General features: G+C 39.0%; 1 protein-coding gene and 1 non-coding gene across 11 annotated transcripts in view; both read right to left on the bottom strand.

Moving 5' to 3' along the window:
• The window catches only part of PATJ (PATJ crumbs cell polarity complex component), a 399,000-nt gene that overhangs the window by 334,339 nt on the left and 43,553 nt on the right, over nucleotides 1–21,108 (bottom strand). For all 10 annotated transcript variants that reach the window (XM_064372414.1, XM_064372417.1, XM_064372415.1 and 7 more), the window contains exons 11-14: nucleotides 20,936–21,077; nucleotides 15,336–15,482; nucleotides 11,933–12,009; nucleotides 9,276–9,332 (exon numbers count right to left, since the gene is read on the bottom strand). In XM_064372414.1, the coding sequence (XP_064228484.1) occupies nucleotides 9,276–9,332; nucleotides 11,933–12,009; nucleotides 15,336–15,482; nucleotides 20,936–21,077 (423 nt within the window). The remainder of the gene's footprint in view (nucleotides 1–9,275; nucleotides 9,333–11,932; nucleotides 12,010–15,335; nucleotides 15,483–20,935; nucleotides 21,078–21,108) is intronic.
• Nucleotides 1,638–1,744, bottom strand: LOC135273462 (U6 spliceosomal RNA). Its single transcript, XR_010341263.1, has one exon. It is a non-coding gene; the product is annotated as a U6 spliceosomal RNA (small nuclear RNA).

Genomic DNA, 21,108 nt, shown 5'->3' with positions numbered 1-21,108 from the left:
ATGAGGCTACAAGTTTAAAGTAATGGTGAACCACAAGCATGGCCTCTGAACTTAGCCGTGCTCCCTTAGAGGTTATACAAGACAATCAATTGTCCATCAGAGCTTTATTTATATTTGTTTTTCTCACCCTTCCAAAATTTTATATATTTTTTATTTTTTTAAATTTTTTTGAGACAGAGTTTCGCTCTTGTTGCCCAGGTCGGAATGTAATGGCACAATCTCGGCTCACTGCAACCTCCGCCTCCCAGGTACAAGTGATTCTTCTGCCTTAGCCTCCCCAGCAGCTGGGATTACAGGTGCACGCCACCATGTCCAACTAATTTTTGTATTTTTAGGAAAGATGTATTTTCACCATGTTGGTCGGGTGGTCTCGAACTCCTGACCTCAGGTGATCCACATACCTCGACTTCCCAAAGTGCTGAGATTACAGGCATGAGCCACCACACCTGGCACCCTCCAAAATTTTAATTCAGAATGTTCAAAAAATGTGTAACAGGTACTCTGCTGTACAGCAGTATATTGAAAGATCGCTTCAGTCACCTAACACCAAGGTCAAGCGTCAGTTGCTATTTAACATTTTAGATATCATTTATGTTTCCTGTCTGACCCACGTGAAACATCTAAGTTTTTGATACTTGATCTAACACTTTGTATTTGACTTTCTCCCCTTACCTATGCTCACGGTAGTGCCTTCACCTGAAATACCCACTGTACTCATTTGTACTCCAGATCCATTCTTCAGAGTACAGTTCAAATGCCATCCTACCAATAAGCCTCCATCTGTCTTGAGGAAGTAATATCCTTCTTGAACACATATCAGGCATTTTAGCAACATCTGAATAATAATTTTCTATGGAGTGAGGCAAGAAAGGAATCAAAATTCCTTTAAGAACCTCACTCCAAACCTACAGAATCAGAGTATCAGCAAGGAGGAACAAAATAGGGCATTCCCACATCTGTGTTTTGAAACAGCTGCTTTGGGCCAGGTGTGGTGGCCCATGCCTATAATCCCAGTACTTTGGAAGGCCAAGCAGGGTGGATCACCTGAGGTCAGGAGCTCAAGACCAGCCTGGCCAACCTGGTGAAACCCCATCTCTACTAAAAATACAAAAATTAGCAGGGCGTGGTGGTGTACGCCTGTAATCCCAACTACTTGGGAGGCTGAGGCAGGAGGATCACTTGAACCTGGGAGGCAGAGGTTGCAGTGAGCCAAGATCAAGCCATTGCACTCCAGTCTAGGTGACAGAGTGAGACTCTGTCTCAAAAAAAAAAAAAGAAAAAAGAAAAAGCTCCTCTGATGTTTCTGATATGCCACCTGCACTAGTAGGTAACCGCTGCTACTATAGGGTTATTTGATTCTGTGTCTTACGTGCGCCACTTAAAAAGAGAACAGCAAAGTATAAAATTACATGCTTGAGAACTGATACCAGCATTGCTTCTGTGGATGAGAGGAATGGGGTGGGAGAACAAATGACCTTTTGCAGTACATATTTCTATACCTTTTAAATTCTATGTCTTGTGCATATATTATCTATTTAAAATTTAAAAGGAAAAAAAGAATGCTGCAAGCTTAGAAGCCAGATAACCCTTGATTTGTTTCCTTTTTTTGAAAATGTTTTTATAAATTTACTTTTTTAATAGTTCTGGAACACTTCACACGTTTGCATGTCATCCTTGCACAGGGGCCAGGCTAATCTTCTCTGTATCATTCCAATTTTAGTATATGTGCTGCCTAAGCGAGCACATGATTTGTTTCCTAATTCCACCACCTTACTAGCTGCCTATGATCTTGGGTAAATTACTTTACCTGCCTGACACTCAATTTTCCCATATTAAAAATGAGAAGAAGGAAATGCTTACTGACCAATAAGGTTACTGTTAGAAATATAAGAGAAAATATGTTTAAAGCAAAGAACTGGCCCTGGTAACGGAACAGTAACCTCCACTATAACTCTTGGAAAGCCCAGTACATCCCACTTGACTTTAAAATTATGTTTGTTCATTATAAAGTGGTGGTGGGGGAAACCACATTTTAATGTTCTCTGGGTCAAGAAATATAACTCAAGAGAGAAATAAAGTGAAATCTGTCAATCTGTTTTGTCAAAACCAGAGAACGGGACCTGGTGTTTTTGTTTTCCACACAAGTGACATTACTGATGCTCACTTTGTATTACAATTGATGGCCAGCAGAAAGGTCACTAGAATAAGCTTAATGCTTCTCCCTCATAGAGCTGTGATTATCTTAATAGTAAACACTTGCCAAGAAAGCCATCCCTGAAAGTGCAAGTCTCCCTAGATGCGGGAAAACTGTTCTGGTGTCATGATTAACAGCTTCCTAGAAGCAGTGCAGTTAATGCTTAAGTCATTGTAAATAGCTTTCACCTCACTCTTTCTCCACAACTCCACCCACCTCAAATCTTATCTATTAACATTAGCCCATAATATATGAAGATGCTGCCTTTTTTTTTTTTTTTTTTTTTTTAAATATAGAGACAGGGTCTTCCTATGTTGACCAGTTTGGTCTCGAACTCCTGGTCTCAAGATCCTGCCTCGGCCTCCCAAAGTGCGGAAATTATATGCATAAGCCACCCTGCCCAGTCATGAAGATGTTTCTGGAATCATCCCTTCAAGAGTGGTGGCCATGGGATGGCAACCATCTAAAACCAGCTAGACCCATAGAAACATAATTGTTTTAATCAGAAAGCTGATGAGACAGAGGAAAAACCTCCAGCCTGGGCCTCAGATCTTAGACACAACCTTGCTCAAAACCTCCCACTGGTGTTACCTGTCACTGAAGATAAAGTCCACACATATCACCGTGGCTCCCAAGGCCCTTTAACACCTAGTCTTCCTCTTCAGCATCATTTAACAATATTCTGTTCTTCACTGAGTTTGACCCAGACATTCTGAAAGAAACAACTTCTATTCCCCCAACATATCAGCCCTTTCCCAAGGCAGAGCTATTGTACCTGCTGCTCCTCTTTTCCCCAGCTCATCACATTCTTATCCTTCAAGCCTGGGCTCAGAAAGGCTTTCCCTAGCTCCTTCTCTAAAGTGTCCCCCACCCCGCTCAATTTACTATTCATTCATTTGCAACACTTCTTACAATCTACAACTGTCTTATCAAGTTATTTTTTATTTGTCTATTACCACGCCACTATACAATCCCAGAATCTAAGCTCTATGAGAGCAAGGACCCTTTTGGTTTTTCTTCCCACAAATGGTAGCACAGTGTCTGGCGCAGAGTAGGAGCTCAGTAAACAGTTCTGGAATGGATGAATGCACTCTAAGCTACAACCTGCCTCTGCTACCATCTAGTTGTATAATTTTGGTCAAGTCATTCAACCTAGGCAACCTTTAGTATCCTCCTGTCTATGAAATCAGTTTTGACTGGTTAGTTAAAATCTCCCTTACATATTGTAGAAAGAAATTAGTAGCTGCTGAACTAAGATGCAGATTTCCAGTTGTAGGAGGATTTTCAAAAATCGTAGCTGATGAAAATGAAGAAAAACTCTGTAGACATTTAATAAGAAATTAATGGAGAAAAATGTAAAAATATATGATAATGTTACATGGAAAAACTATACATCCCTTCTATCTCGCATACACACACACACACACACACAAACACACACACACACACACACACATACCCCAAAACAAAAGGCAGGTAATACTGACTGCAAATATATAAATATGTAGCTAACAATTGAATATGAAAAGAGAATAATGCAATTGTGGGGGACTCTTTTTCACTCCAGTGCAGAAAATAGGGAAGTAAGAAAAGTAACTTTGCCACAACAAAATTTCAATTAATTAAATGTTTTTAAAAAGCATATTAAAAGAAAAAGGTCTTTAAAAGGTCAGTTTAAAAGTGCTAGAGGCATATAACTGGAAAAAAAGCTACCATTTATTTGACATTTCTTATATCTTGGCACTGAGCTATATTAAGGTACATATGAAATATATTTCTATTTAGTCTTCTACAACACAATTATTGTTATTTAGAGAAAAAATTAGGTCAGTTATTTTACAGCCAAAAGCATTTATCAAATGTTACTTTTTTTTTTTTTTTGAGACGGAGTCTTGTTCTGTCACCCAGACTGGAGTGCAGTAGCACAATCTCAGCTCACTTCAACCTCCACCTCCAGGGTTCAAGCAATTCTCCTGCCTCAGCCTCCCGAGAAGCTGGGATTATAGGCACCCACTACCATGCCCAGTTTATTTTTATATTTTTAGTAGAGATGGGGTTTCACCATGTTGGCCAGGCTGGTGTCAAACTCCTGACCTTGTGATTTGCCCACCTCAGGTTCCCAAAGTGCTGGGATTACAGGCATGAACCACCACACCCAGCCCAAATGTTGGCCAGGCTGGTGTCAAACTCCTGACCTTGTGATTTGCCCACCTCAGGTTCCCAAAGTGCTGGGATTACAGGCATGAACCACCACACCCAGCCCAAATGTTACTTTCTTAAGCCTTTCCTGACCAATGTATCTAAACTTGTAAACTAACCGTCTCTCCTGAATTCCCTATCTTCTCTGTTTTCATATTCTTCGTGGCACGTTATCACCTATACAGCATAGCTTACTTATTTTTGGCCTCCTCCCATTAAAATATAAGTTCTACAGGACAGGGATTTTTCTTCCTGCTTTCTTCTCTTCTGGAACCCTAGAACCCAGTAGCAGACCTAGCAGAGTACATATAATACATATTTGATGAGTAAATGAACAGCCAAATGGACGAGTGAGGTTTTTTTTTTTTTTTTTGAGAAGGGGTTTTGCTCTTGTTACCCAGGCTGGAGTACAATGGCACGATCTCGGCTCACCGCAACCTCCGCCTCCTGGGTTCAGGCAATTCTCCTGCCTCAGCCTCCTGAGTAGCTGGGAGTACAGGCACGCGCCACCATGCCCAGCTAATTTTTGCATTTTTAGTAGAGACGGGGTTTCACCATGTTGACCAGAATGGTCTCGATCTTTCGACCTCGTGATCCACCCACCTCGGTCTCCCAAAGTGCTGAGATTACAGGTGTGAGCCACCGCGCCCGGCGACCAGTGAGTTTTTATAAGGTGGTTCTGAAAGTGTGTTCAACTCAAAGCCCTTCTGCCCATTTACACTAGAGTTACTGAGTACAAACGTGTGTCTGTGTGTGTGTGTGGGTGGGTGGGTGTATACAGCATAGAGGCTGATCAGGAAAGATGACACAGTAAGACTGGAGGCAAAGAACTAAGGAGTGAGAGGGAACATCTTCTGCCTAGAGAAAGAGAATCACACTCTTTCAAAATGTACACAAAGTGTGCTTTGTGCCTTTTGTCCTTGTTGTCTTTTACTTATAAAACATGATGATTCAGGGTCTTAGGCTTTGAATGTGGGAGGACCGACAAAGCTGAACCACGTGATGAGCAGAGCCTGATCAGGGCAGGATTTCCCTGCAAGGACATATCCTGAGTTCTAAAGCAGTATGGCACAGGAGGCTGCAAACATAATCAGGAAACCTTGAAAAAGCAAAGTAAATATTTCAGCAGCCCAGAGTACTAAGGAGAGAGAATTAGAGTCCAGGTTCCACCAAGATAAGAGAATTGGTAAACACCCCCGGGGTCTTTCATGGATTATCTGGAAGACTGTGTCCTTTTTTTTTTTTTGAGATAGAGTCTTGCTCTATTGCCCAGGCTGGAGTGCAGTGGCACAATCTCGGCTCACTGCAGCCTCATCTCCCAGGTTCAAGCAATTCTCCTGCCTCAGCCTCCCAAGTAGCTGGGATTACAGGTACCCACCACCATGCCTGGCTAATTTTTTGTATTTTTAGGAGAGACAAGGTTTCACCATGCTGCCTAGGCAGGTCTTGAATCCCTGACCTCAAGTGATCTTCCTGCCTCAGCCTCCCAAAGTGCTGGATTACAGGTGTGAGCCACAGTGCCAGGCCAAGGTTGTATCTTTTTTTAATTTTTTAATTTTATTTTTTATTTTTTGAGAAGGAGACTCGCTCTGTCTCCAGGCTGGAGTGCAGTGGCGCGATCTTGGCTCACTGCAACCTCTACCTCCCTGATTTAAGTGATTCCCCTACCTCAGCCTCCCAAGTAGCTGGGACTACAGGTATGTGCCACCATGCCTGGCTAGTTTTTTGTATTAAGGCTGTGTTTTAAAAGTAATGCAAACCAGAGGTAGTCTGATCCTTACCAGAACTGTACCTCTGCCCATGTCTAAGATGAGCACCCACCAATATCACCCCACCTGCACTCGAACATACACACATACACACACACACACACACACACTCTCTCTCTCTCTCTCTCTCTCTCTCACACACACACATTCTCTCTCTCTCTCTACTCCCTTCCCTCCTTCTATCACCATATTAGCAGACAGGGTAAGACCTCTCTGAAGTGAAAAACATCAAATGACAGAATTGATCCAGATATTGGAATTACTTAAAGTCTTTATAAGCTATGTAACCATAGCTTATGTTGAAGAAATAGAGGAGAAGATGGCAAATATAGAAATAGATAAAAAATATAGATTTTTTTTTACATTGGGAATTTCATTGGAGAATTATAAACTAAAAAGAAATAAAATGGAAATTCCGGACTAGAAAAATAACTAAAATTAAGCACTTAATAGATGGACTTTAGCAGCAGATTATGCACAGGAAATTTAGTAAACTGGAAGACAGTTAAACAAAAAATATCTAAGAGTTTAGTGTAAATTAAAGAGCAATTTCAGGAAAATATGTCACTGATTTATATTATAATAATAAAAATAATAATAAGAGCCTAGCTGGGCACAGTGGCTCACACCTGTAATCCCAGCACTTTGGGAGGCCAAGGCTTCTCCTGAGGTCAGGAGTTCAAGACCAGCTTGGCCAACATGGTGAAACCCTATCTCCATTAAAAATACAAAAAATTAGCCAGGAGTGATGGTGGGCACCTATAATCCCAGCTACTCAGGAGGCTGAGGCACAAGAATCACTTGAACCCAGGAGGCAGAGGTTGCAGTGAGTCAAGATCGCACCATTGCACTCTGGCCTAGGCAACAAGAACAAAACTCAATCTCAAAAAAAAAAAACAAAAAAAAAAACCCAAGAGTGTACTATGTGCTTGCAACTATTCTAGGCATATTATAGTTAATTCCTATATAAATCTATGAGGCATATACAATATTAAGCATAATATAGTTAATTCCTATATAAATCTATGAAGCAGGTATTAATATTTCCTTCTTACATACAAAAAAACTGAGACATGGGGTTTAGATCATTTTCGAAGATCACACAGCTATCAAATTCTGGTTTATCCAGAATTTCCAGGCAGCTTGGCTCTAGAATCCATGTAATGAGTATATTATAATGTAGTAATTAATAACAAATAAAGTTTGATGAGGTATTTGTGTGTTTTGTTTTGTTTTTTTTTTTTGAGATGGAGTCTCACTCTGGTGCCCAGGCTGGAGTGCAGTGGCTTGATCTCGGCTACCACAACCTCCGCTTCCCGGGTTCAAGTGATTTTTCTGCCTCAGCCTCCCAAGTAGCTGGAACTATAGGCACATACCACCATGCCCAGCTAATTTTTATATTTTTAGTATGGAATTTCACTACGTTGGCCAGGCTGGTCTCAAACTCCTGACCTCATCACCCACCTGCCTCAGCCCCTCAAAGTGCTGGGATTACAGGAGTGAGCCACCGCACCTGGCCTGGTATTTGTATTTCTTACTCTTAATTTGAATTAAATCCCTCTCAATATATTTAGAGGGAATTAATAATTAGTCACTACTCTAAGCTAATCTGCCTTTGTAAATAATTTAAAATCGAACTACAAGATGAGCCATATTGCTTTTTGTATTTTCCTCAGATTTTGTACATCTGAGGAAAGCTTGGTCAGTTGGCCGACACAGTCACAATGAAGTGACTCAAAATGCTGGTAAGCTGAGAAGGAAAGAAAGATTCTCCAGTGTCAGCCTTGAAAATTCAAACGTGGCCCGGCAGGGTGGCTCACACCTGTAATCCCTGCACTGTGGGAGGCCAAGGTAGGTGGATAACCTGAGGTCAGGAGTTCGAGACCAGCTTGACCAACATGGTAAAACCCCATCTCTACTAAAAAAACAAAAAAATTAGCTGGGTGTGGTGGCACATGCCTGTAGCCCCAGCTGCTCAGAAGGCTGAGGCAGGAGAATCGCTTGAACCCAGGAGGCAGAGGTTACAATGAGTTGAGATGGCACCAGTGCACTCCAGCCTGGGCAACAGAACAAGACTCCATCGCAAAAAAAAAAAAAAAGAAAAAAAAGGAAAAAAAAGAAAATCCAAACCTATAAAATTATGGCACACATAGCATAAAATCATAAAAGATAAATATTCATTACAAATACTCAACAAAGAAGAAAATGGTAGCACTATCTAAAGACTTTTCAATGTTTTATGAAACCTGCTTGGGATGCAGAAAATACATTTTTAAAACTGCATGTGACAGAAGAGTTTAGGGTGGGCTCAGCTCTCATGTCCCATGTGGAATTACAGTATGACTTCTGAAACACTCAGGCAAGAACATCTTACCTTTCTTACCAATTGTTGAGGAACTCACCTACAAGGCTTCTTTAAGTTTCAATTGCCCTGACCTCTGCTTATCCAGAATGGGAACTTTTAGTGACCGAACACTAAAAATGTTGGGGGAAAAAACTGTAGAAGTTGCCTTCTGGCACCTTGCCACTAGAAATAAAGCTTACCAAAAACGTTTTAAGTTCAAGAACAACAACCATTGCCTACACTCAGAAGATAAACCACTTTTCTTTTCTGGAATATCTGAACCTTAAGGCCTTTTTAAAGTGTGGCTTGCTGGGTCTTGATTTTTAGAAAACTTTTATAAAAGGACTTCTTATAATATCTAAAAAGCTAACACACACTGCACAATGTTACTCTGCATACTACCTCTAAGGTGGGCAAAAGAGTCAAACCTGGGTTTTGGCTTCTGGACGTGACATAGGGATCCCACGTACATCCCAGACACCATCTTTCATAACAGTGAGACCCGTCACATTTCCAGGAAACAGGCAAGACTAAATTCTGAAAACTTTATGTCACAGCACTAGTTTCTTCAGCAAGAATTTAAAGAAAGTTCTTCAAACGACAGAAAAACAGGCAGGGTTCAGTGGCTCCACATGTAATCCCAACACTTTGGGAGGATTGCTCCGAGCCCATGAGTTTGAGACCAGCCTGGACAACACAATGAGACCCTATCTCTTAAAAAAAAAAAACACTGTTAACTTTGTTATTTAAAAAAAAAAAAAATGCTTACCTTTGAATATTTCTGTAACTCAGCATCATCTGCAATCTGTGTGTCCAAAGTAGCAACCTAAATTTACAAAAAAATTTCTAATATTTGTAAAAGTATAATTGTATTTTCTGTACATTTTCTGAAAATATCTGCAAAACCTACATATTGATAACTCTATTTGATCTACATTCTAATATCTTTCTTATATTTTTGAAATCTATAACACATAATGTGAAATCTCAGAGTATATCAATTTTTTTGTTGTTGTTCTCCACAACAATCTTTTTTCCTAAGTTGCATAAATTGAACAGAAGGTGATGGACAAATATATATACTATTTTTTTTTAAAATCCATGATCCCTAATATTTTAATATAATCTTCCATTATATTGAATGCATCAAAATCTTACTCTTTTGACAAAATCAAGAGTATGGCCATTTTTACTTTCAAACCCAAGCCTCAGAACAAAATTTGCAAGGTCAGTAAAGTCAGAGGAGTTTGGAAAAACTAAAGCATCTGACTTTCCACAGCAAGCTCAAACTATTTCCCCAGAAGAAATAGCTGGCAAAGATGCAAACAGAAAGGCCTGGTCCCTGCTGGGAAGCTAACGGAATACTTAAAGCTTTTAATCCTGGCCTAAAACTATTGTTCTAAGCTTCAATGGTGGACATCCACAGAAGTGAATTCCTTGCAAGCAAAAGTACATTACTGATGATTTGCATCTGTAAGTTGTTAATAAAATATGATGCATCTGGCGGGAAGGTATAAGTTAAACAATGACCCAACAACAGCTTCTGAAAGTACTGCATTTCAGATAAGCAGATCCTGGAAGAAAGTGAAATAAGAAATACTGGAGTACATGCATTCATTCATTCTCCATCATTCCTGGCTTCTTTCTAACCCCCCATTCCTAAGAACAAGATGCTACAACTTTCAATGGATACGCTGTCACTTTAAATTCCCAACTTCAAATTCTGTCTCCTCTAATTTCTCTGCTATGACCTCACCATGTAATAAATGAAATTGAAAAGGTTAGTTATAAGGAGAATAAAATTTTAACAGAAGGCTGGTAGTGGCTCATGTCTGTAATCCCAGAACTTTGGGAGGCCAAGCAGGGTGGATCACTTGAGACCAGGAGTTCAAGACCAGACTGGGCAACACAGTGAGACACTGTCTCTAAAAGAATTTGAAAAATTAGGCAAGCATGGTGGCTCATGCTTGTAGTTACAGCCAGTCGGGAGACTGAGGTGGGAGAACCACTTGAGTCCAGGAGGTTGAAGCTGCAGCAAGTTGTGATTGTACCACTGAATTCCAAGACCCTGTCTCTCAAAAAAATGTTTTTTTTGTTTTTGTTTTCTTGAGGCGGAGTCTCCCTCTTTCACCCAGGCTGGAGTGCAGTGGCGCAATCTTGGCTCACCACAACCTCCACCTCCTAGGTTAAGCAATTCTCCTGCCTCAGCTTCCCACGTAGCTGGGATTATAAGTGCCTACTACCACAGCCAGCTAATTTTTGTATTTCTAGTAAATGCGACGTTTCACTATGTTGCCCAGGACGGTCTCAAACTCCCAACCTCAAGTGATCCGCCCGTCTCAGCCTCCCAAAGTGCTGTGATTACAGCCATGAGCTACCACACCCAGCCAAAAAAAAAAATGTTTTTTAACAAAAAAAGAACCCATCATAAAACTGGCCATTTGTAAATACTGTGCAGCAAACTTCTTTGAATATCAAACCACTAAGATAAGTAGGAAAGGCCATTTGCTAGGTGATAGCTTAATAACCATATTCAAAATCTATGAAGCAGAGAAACAGTTCAAGAGAATTGACATGCAAGCACAAAGTTACCAAGAGAAAGTGTGAATTGTATTGACTCATCTTAATGACATTGGGAATTTTCTGACAATAGATAGTGGCTACATAATGTAAAGCAAAAAGATTTTAAAAATCTCCAACCAGCCAACAAGTACTAATATTAAACATATGTAAGAAAATGTGAATGATAGTAGAAATTTAAAAGAATATTTTATTACTAATGCATATAGTGAATAGTATAGAGGCTGGTCTAAGCACAACTTTCTGCTTTCATGTGGATTCATATGGGGAAATGTAATCAATCCCTTGCTCAACGAATCTAATAACAGGTGAAAGGAAGTCTAATGGACCACTGGCACTATAAACCTATACCAAACCTAAATTACTTCCTGTTCTTCTAAATATATTTGATAATCATTCTTTCATTTTTCACATAAAACTGTACGATTCTTTGTGAAACATAGGACTAATATCCACAGTCCTTTCAGTGTACAATAAAACAAACAGATCATAAAAGTGATCATAAAAATGCCAGCAATTTTAAGCAGCTGATACAGGTTATAAATTTAAAGGCAAGCCCTCTCTAACAGTTTTCTGTCTATTGTCGACTTAAATGGTTTCAACATGAACTGAGTGCCTGCTAATTGTAACTGAAATTTGTGTGCAGTCCTTAATTATTCTTACAGCTTAAAATGCTAAAGATAGGGAAAAAAATCAATTGATTGATTCGATAGAGAAGAAAGGCAGGAAGGAAAAAATAAAGGCAGGCTGGGTATTCTTTGACTCTCCCATTTCTTTGAATTGTAGCATTAGAAACTTGATGTGAAATGAGACATGAGTGTTTTTCATTAGAGCATTTTAACATACCATTACTTCATAATCAGGACCCAATAGGTTTTCCCATCTGGATTTCAGCTCATTTTCTGGAGAGGCTGGGACTTTTTCTGGATATTAAAAAAAAGAGAGAGAGAGAGAATGTTGAAACTACTGTGAGCCAAACACACTTAACTACTAAATTCTTCAATAACAGCCCAGTTTCAGTAAGTAAAGGGGAAATGAATAAAAAGGAAAATGCATTAACTTAGGTCTACTAGGTAAAGTAAATCAGAGGTGACTTATAAAACTAATGTAAAATGTAAAGACCAGCTGTGACCAAATTATGAAGGAGCTTTTGTTGTTAAAGGATACTTTAAAGGAAAGAGGACATGATGAGTTATACATGAAATTTAAATTATATACAGTTTATATGTAAACATCTTATGGTTTACAAGTAAAATGCATCTGGCTTTGCTTTATAATACATTAGGACATAGAAGGATTTCATTTAAATGTTAATCACTTCAAAACAGTACCATTTCAGCTACCCACTAGAAAAGTTAAAAATGTATCAAGATATCCTTACAATCAGCAGTGCATATCAACACAATACAATCAGACTTTTCACATGGGCAGCTATAAAGCCTTGTCTAGTTTAATTCAGTTAAAGTTTCATGAGCTTTAAGATAATAGGAACTTTCGTTTTACATCAATCTTTTGTTGCTTGGTTATTAGGATACTTGTATCTTGATAACTTTCTTGAGTGTAATACTGCCTTTGTTCCATAGAAAATTTTATAGAGCTAAAACAGATTCTAAGTGTCTTGCCTATCCTCCACATGATGGTAGCCAGAAGCTCAGTGCACGGTGCGTAGTATGAATAACGTCTAATAGGCAAAGTCAAAGTACTAAAACTGAAGTTATAATTTATACCCATAGCAGTAGCAGCAAATGAACTTCTACCTTTTTTAACTTAAAGAAAAGCTATCTCAATTTTGTCTTAAGATTGGACAAGTCACAGAACAGTTAGCACAACTGACATAACCATCTGCCTAAAATCAAACGTAACTTGCAGTATCAGCTCTTTCAGTCTTCAGCACGGACAGCTCATCTTGGATGCATATAATGTTTAATTACATAATACAAATCATTAAATGAAAGAGGCTAACCTCAAAAATCAGTGACTAAGACTAATGAACACTAAAGAACTTAAATTACTACATTTATAAAAGAATACCCATGAAATAACTATATTAACTGCTATGCTAGATTACACTTAGGGGATAACTAACCAAAGATCCTATTAAAAACAAAAAGTCAAATTCATTTGGGCTCTGCACCTTTGTGCCTATTCCTGTTAGCATTTCATTAAGAAATTACACTAAGAGTTATAACATCTTGCCTTATAAATTTTTTCTAGGCAGTAATTTCTTGACTGGTAAACAAATCTGAACGAAATTTACAATTTATTTGTTGAATTCTAAGCTTAAAAATATGGCACTCATATGACAGTTAATATAAATGTATAAAATAGTGTTCATATTTCACCAGCAATTCTTTTGACTATATTTTTATTTTTACCTTTCAGTTGTACAACGAAAACACAGTCATGAGTTTAAACGCAAGTACAAAGGCCTAAGTGCTAAAGAAAAGAGATCTACTTTCAGCAGCTACACAAAATGATCAAAAATTGGGTAACATGATGATCTGAAACAAATATTCCAAAGGCAAAAAGAGAGCTAACCTCATAGCAGTTAGCAGATTTTGGTTTTACTCTAAAGCTAAAATTATACATACGCAAGAAGAAAAAAATGTAGTGAAGTTGATCCAAAAAGCACACATAAAATATTTCTCAAACTAATACTCCCTGGTCAATTGTAGGTATTCTTTTTGATTTAATTTTTGTCATTATAACTAAAAAATGGTATGTCATTTAAAAAATTTGTATTTCTTTCTTTACAAATGAGGTTGATATGTCGGTGTTGTTACTGGCTTTTTTTGTATTCCTCTTACAGGAACCATCTATTCATTGTCTTTACCTGTTTTCATTTTAGCAAATAGGACTTAATTTAAAATGGGAACATAAGCTGGGCATGGTGGCTCACACCTGTAATCCCAGCACTTTTGGAGGCCGAGGAGGGTGGATCACGAGGTCAGGAATTCGAGACCAGTCTGGCCAACATAGTGAAATTTTTAGTATCTACTAAAAATTCAAAAAATGAGCCGATGTGGTGGTTGCGCCTGTAATCCTAGCTACTCAGAAGGCTGAGGCAGGAGAATTGCATGAACCTGGGAGGCAGAGTTTGCAGTGAGCCAAGATCACACCACTGTACTCTAGCCTGGGCGACAGTGCGAGACTCCATCTCAAAAAAAAAAAAAGGAAACATAATATATAAGGTGCCAAGACCATCATAATAATGACAAAAATCTATTATATGGTTGTAGTGCATGTCTTGAAGTTAAAGTCTTAAGCATCAAGAAGTAAAATAATTTCATTGCTTCTATTACTGACTTAAAAGTTGTATGCAAATTGTATAAAATTAAGTACTTTGATTAGGAAAAAAAAGAATAGAATGTTTTATCATTTTCTTCATTTCATTAAGCATGCACAGTTATGCCAAGCAAAGTAAATAATGTTTTTAAAAGATCAAGTAGCATTTATAATAGAGGAGTATTGTTATCCCTAGCATGAGTGTAATCGTGATATGAAAAACTTTGTCTTGTCATTATAATGATTAAAAAATGAACATTTATTATGGAAAAAATATTTCTAAAACTATTTCTAACTTCAGAATGTACTCGATTTTCATCTGACATTTTACTGAAATCTGAGGTCAACTCAGATTTGCAAAGATAAACTGCATCTACTTGAGTCAAAAAGAACAAGGTAAATTTCCAAATCATAGGAAATGTTTTAACCTGAAAAAGGGGTTAACTGCTTTTCTTCAGGCTACTCTTTCCTGACCTGAGACAAGACAAAGCCAAAAGCCAAAACTTCTTGGGAACATAGGTAGTGTTAAGTACCCAAGGAGTTGCATTTAGCTAGCAAGGCTTTCCAGTACTTTGGAAGGCCAAGGCGGGCAGATCACTTGAGGGCAGGAGTTCAAGACTAGCATGGCCAACATGATGAAACTTCGTCTCTACTAAAAATACAAAAATTAGCCCGGCCTGGTGGCGTATGCCTGTAATCCCAGCTACAAGGAAGGCTGAGGCAGGAGAATCGCTTGAACCCAGGAGGCCAAGGTTGCAGTGAGCTGAGATCACACCACTGCACTCCAGTCTGGGAAACAAGAATGAAACACCGTCTCAAAAAAAAAAGGCATTGGTATTAAGAATACCCTATTCTATATCTCCAAAATGCCTCTAAGATTTCTCACATTATATTAACTATAAAGAGAGAAAATGGTTAACAAATGAAAGAGTCTATGATTGCAAAGTGAATGCTTGGTACCTACCCAATTTTTCTAAGGCTTGTATGTTGTCGTTGTTTAAATTATCCATTCTTTCTTTAATTTCCTCATCTTCACCATCCAAATTCGTTTCAGTTTCCACTGCTCCAGTTAGAAAGACAGCTGGTGGTTTTGGCGGTTCTACAACACTTCCTAATTTTAAAAAAAATTTAATATTTTTAATGCTAACTTGAATCATTAGTTGTGAGGACTATATTAAAGTGAGCATATTTTACTCCTGTTCTTCCATTTCACAACCTTATTAAATCTGAGGTAACTTACATAGATCATTCCTCAAACCCAAAATTTCATGTGTAATAGATAACCAACCAATTCCTTAAAAAATGAACTTGTTAATAGCACTGAAAAGAATAAGGAACAAACAATGGGAAGAGAAAAGCAAGGTAAACTCAATGACAAAGAAGCGGTTAGATGCTTTTCAATATATCCTTGGAAAAGAAAGCAATGCTAAGGTCCTAAGCTCTTACTCTTATGGTGGGCAGAAAGCAAGACCTGCAGAATAAGCTGGACCAATTGCTATGGGCTCTCCCAGCTTCTGGCATGACATCATCACGACTCTGACAAACCAGTCTACACGGGTAACCTTATTACTTAGAAGGGAGTTAGATCGAATTCCCCTGGGTGTAGAGATTCCTCACTTTACTAAATTGAGCTAAGTAAAATAATAGAAGAACTGATCAAGAGCAGTCACTCATGGCTGTAATCCTAGCACTTTGGAGGCCAAGATGGGAGGATCACGTCAGGCCAGGAGTTTGAGACCAGCCAGGGCAACTTTGTGAGACCCAATCTCTACCCCCAAACAAATATCTTTGAAACTTAGCCAGACATGGTGACGTGCACCTGTAGTTTTAGCTACTTAGGAGGCTGAGGTGGGAGGATTCTCTGAGCCCAGGAGTTTGAGGCTGCAGTGAGCTATAATCGTGCCACTGTACTTCAGCTAGGTGACAGAGTGAGACCCTGTTTTTTAAAAAAAAACTATGAGTTATCCAAAGTTTTCACTCTCATCCATAAGTTGCATAAGAGTCATTCTAGGTTGTTTTTTAAATAATACATATCACTTATATTCTTATCAAAAATAATTAAGGCCCGGTGCGGTGGCTCACACCTGTAATCCCAACACTTAAAGAGGCCAAGGCAGGTGGATTGCTTAAGGTCAGGAGTTCAAGACCAGCCTTATCAACATAGTGAAACTCCATCTCTGCTAAAAATACAAAAATTAGCCAGGTGTGGTGGTATACGCCTGTAATCCCAGCCACTGGAGAGGCTGAGGCACAAGAATCACTTGAACCTAGGAGACGGAGATTAAACCAAGCCATGATCATGCCACTGACCTCCAGCCTGGGCGACAGAGTGAGATTCTGTCTCCAAAAAAAAAAAAAAATTAACCTAATATAACTAAGACTGTAGATCTAGCTTCTAATTCATAGGAAACTAATGATGGGTAGAAGAACAAGTTAATGACACCATAAGGAAACAAATTCAGAATGTGGCATTCTAGTGACAAAGGGACTAACGGCTTCAAAAAGTCTATACCATGGGCACTGGGAGGTATTCTTCTTGATTAAAAAAAATGAAGAGACATAACAAATGCAATAAATGCAGTGCATAACTGGATCTTGGTTTTGGGGCTTGGCGTTTGTTTGTTTGTTTGTTTGTTTGCAGGGGGTATTAGGAGGAGTGGAAAGAAAATCTACAAAAAATATTTTGGAGCAAAAAAATCTAAGAAACAAAAAAATTTTTAAGTATAGATTAGGTATTTAGTATTAGGTAATCAGTATCAATTTTCTTTGCTGTGATAATACTATCATGGTTATATAAAAGAATATCTTCATTTTTATAAGTTATAGGCTGGAAGTATTCTGATGTCTACCACTAACTCTAAAATGGTTCAGGGAAAAAAAATAAACAGATGAAGCAAATATGGCAAAATGTTAGCTGGTGGATCTAAATGGTAGGTTTGTGGGTATTCACTATATTATTTGGCACTTTTTCTGTATGTTACACTTTTTAAAAATAAAATGTTGAAAAATATACTATGATCTTAACATGAGACTTTAAACCAAACAGAATGCTTTTAGATCATTAACCCACGATATCAATAAATGCACAGCCTGGTGCTAGAATAAGAAAAGCCAATCACTCACTGCAGCATTTTTAAAAAATAACCAAAAGGGAGAAGCAACTGAAGTGAACATGAGAATAAACAGATAAAGAAAATGTGGTATATACAAACAACGGAACATTAAAAAAGAAGGAAATCCTGTCCTGAATGACCCTTGAAGACATTATGCAAAATGAAATGAGCCAGTCACAGGACAAAGATTCCATGATTCCACTTACATGAAGTATCTAAGCAGCCAAACACACGGAACCAGAAGATAGAATGGAGATTGCCAAGGGCTTTGGAGGACAGGGGCAATGGGGAGTGGTTTAATTGGCATGAAGTTTCAATCACACAAGATGAAAAAAGTCTAGCAATATGCTGTATGACAATGTGCATATTGTTCACAATACCCTAATGCACACAATAAATTTTTGGGCCAGCCAAAGTGGCTTACACAAGTAATCCTAGTACTTTGGAAGGCTGAGGTGGGAGGATCACTTGAGGCCAGGAGTTCAAAACCAGCCTGAGCAACATAGTAAAAATCCATCTCTACAAAAATTTTAGAATTTAGCCAGGTGTGGTGGTGCATGCTTGCAGTCCCAGCTACTTGGGAGGCTGAGACAGAAGGAGGATAAAAAGAAGAAAATGAAAGAGGAGAAAATGACAATATGATTTCAAATGGTAGAAGGATTATGTGAGAGGTAAACGATGTACAGTTTGTGGCCGGGTGCAGTGTTTCATGCCTATAATCTCAGCACTTTGGGAGGCCAAGGTGGGCGGATCACGAGGTCAAGAGATCGAGAGCATCCTGGCCAACACGGTGAAACCCCATCTCTACTAAAAAAAATACAAAAAATTAGCTGGGCATGGTCGTGCGTGCCTGTAGTCCCAGCTACTTGGGAGGCTGAGGCAGGAGAATTTGAAACCGGAAAACGGAAGTTGCAGTGAGCCGGGATCACGTCACTGCACTCCAGCCTGGTGATAGAGCAAGATTCCGTCTCAAAAAAAAAAAAAAAAAAAAGATGTACAGTTTGTTTCAGTAAAACAGACTTCTAAATGCTGACATGATGCAAAGCACACAAAGATCTGTGACATGGGATAGGGGATTGGAGGCAAAAAGACTTAACCACTTTCCCATAGTATAGTCTTACACATGAAACGGTGATTATAATGTAGTGTGCTAAAAGCTACAGTATCGTGCTTTTCAAAGGGTGCAAGTGAAGCACATAAGAAAGACACCCAAACCATGGAGTAAGGGGTACAGATTCATTTAGAGTCAGAACTTATCCCAACATAAATTTAAAATATAGGAATGCTCAATAAAGAATTGTCAGGTCAGGTGTAGTAGCTCACACCTGTAATCCCAATACTTTGGGAGGCCAAGGTGAGCAGACCCCTTGAGCACAGGAGTTAGCGACCAGCCTGGCCAACGTGGTGAAACTCTGTCTCTACAAAAAATACAAAATTAGCTGGGTGCAGTGGCATACACCTGTGGTCCCAGCTACTTGGGAAGTTGAGGTGGGAGGATTGCTTGAACCCAGGAGGCAGAGGTTGCAATGAACCACTGCACTCCAGCCTGGGCAACAGAGCGAAACCCTGTCTCAAGAGTTTGCTAATCAAAAATTGCTCATTCACAGATACTGGGCATACCTACATTCAGTTGGTACGGTAAACTGAAGCCAAGCACTCTATCAGAGCTATTAAACATCGTTATATTTATATGAATATTTATATACGCCATTTAAGGTCAAAATGGTATTTGTACAATTTGTACTATTTAGGCAATTTTTAATTTCATACATTCAATGCAGTCGACAGGGCATCTGTCTTTCAGCAACAAAAGATATTCTATCATATAAAAGAAAAAAGGTCCAATTTAAATATAAATCAATATCAGCTGAAAGCAAAGGCTTCCAGGTGTACTGTATCTTCAGAGGAATATTTCCAGAGGAAAAAAAATTCATTTATCTTCTGTCAAATTCAAGTATTTCTTACTCCTTAGTTATACTCACTCCTTTTTTTTTTTTTTAAGAGATAGGTCTCACTCTGTCACACAGGCTGGCATGCAGTGGCACCTTTTTTGCTCACTGCAGCCTCAAACTCCTAGGTTCAAGCGATCCTCCTGCCATAGCCCTCCTGAGTAGCTGGGATTACAGGTGGGTACCACCAGGCCTAGCTAATATTTAATATTTTGTAGAGAAGGGGTCTATGTTGGTCAGGCTAATCTTAAACTCCTGGCCTCAAGTGATTCTTCTGCCTTGGCCTCTACATGTGCTGGAAATATAACTGTAAGCCACCAAGCATGGCTAGAATTACTATAGGCAGTAAGTCACTCATTCTAAATTGAATATGTGTTTCCATGATTATCAACTTTTGTTCATCTATACATTTATAAGTTGATAATTAAAACTGACATGCAGCCAGGCACTGTGGTTCACACATGTAATCCCAGTACTTTAGGAGGCCAAGACAGGTGGATCACGTGAGCCCAGGAGTTCAAGACTAGCATGGGTAACACAGGAAAGACCCCATCTCTACAAATAAAAATACAAATAAATTAGCTGGGTATAGTGGTGCTCGCCTGTGGTACCAGCTACTCAGGAGGCTGAGGTGGGAGGATCACTTGAGCCCAGGATGTAAGGCTGAAGGCATGATCGTGCCACTGCACTCCAGCCTGGGCAACAAAGTGAGACCTGTCCAAAAAAAAAAATACAAATACATGTTTTATTTTCTTTCACTATACTTCAAAAAGTAAAACAAGAGACAGATTAGAATAAAATATATTGCTAAAAGTAATAGGAAACCTGGCTGGGCACAGTGGCTTACACCTGTAATTACAGCACTTTGGAAGGCCAAGGCAGGCAGATCACCTGAGGTCAGGAGTTTGAGACCAGCCTAACCAACATGGTGAAACCCTGTCTCTACTAAAAGTACAAAAAAATATTATCCAGCTGCGCTGGCACATGTGTCTAGTCCCAGCTACTTGGAGGCTGAAGCACGAGAATCACTTGAACCCAGGAGGCAGAGGTTGCAGTAAGCCAAGATTGTGCCACTGCACTCCAGCCTGGGCAAGACAGTGAGACTGTCTTAAAAACAAAAGTAATAGGAAACCTAAAGTCTGTAAAATGTCAAAGCATTAGACAAATGAGATCTGCCCAACAAAAGGTGTCAAACCTTTATTATTCAAATATATGTAATCAATGAAATTTGAAAGCTTTTAGAAAAAATGATTTTCATCTCTAATTAGAGATGCTCTCAGAGCTTAGTGCGTGTCAGGGTGCACCTCCTACCATTCTGACTGAAATAATAAGCAAAGGAAACACTTCTTCGATGAACAAATAAGCTGACTCATTTCTCCATCATTGCATCACACGAGGTGGGACAACATTTCCTGCTGAGACCCATGAAGCAGCTTCCATAATTGAGCTCTTCTTCCAAATGCAAACTACTTGAGAGACAGAGGGGTGGCAGCGTTAATCACCTCTGTCTGAAGGTGGTTCAAGTGGAGAAGTAGATGAGGATGTCTTCCTTCGAACTAGGGTGAGGTGTACCACCTGCCCTGCATTTCGTAATACTTCAACAACATCCTGGTTGGCAAAACCCTGAATGTTCACACCGTCAACCTAAAACATCGAGAGAAACATTAAACAGAGG

Source organism: Aotus nancymaae, unplaced genomic scaffold, assembly GCF_030222135.1.
Source record: "Aotus nancymaae isolate 86718 unplaced genomic scaffold, 86718_ANA_hifiasm-v0.15.2.pri h1tg000007l, whole genome shotgun sequence".
Lineage (NCBI taxonomy): Eukaryota > Metazoa > Chordata > Mammalia > Primates > Aotidae > Aotus > Aotus nancymaae.
The sequence above is the reverse complement of the archived record's forward strand: the minus strand, read 5'-3'. Positions and strand labels throughout refer to the sequence as shown.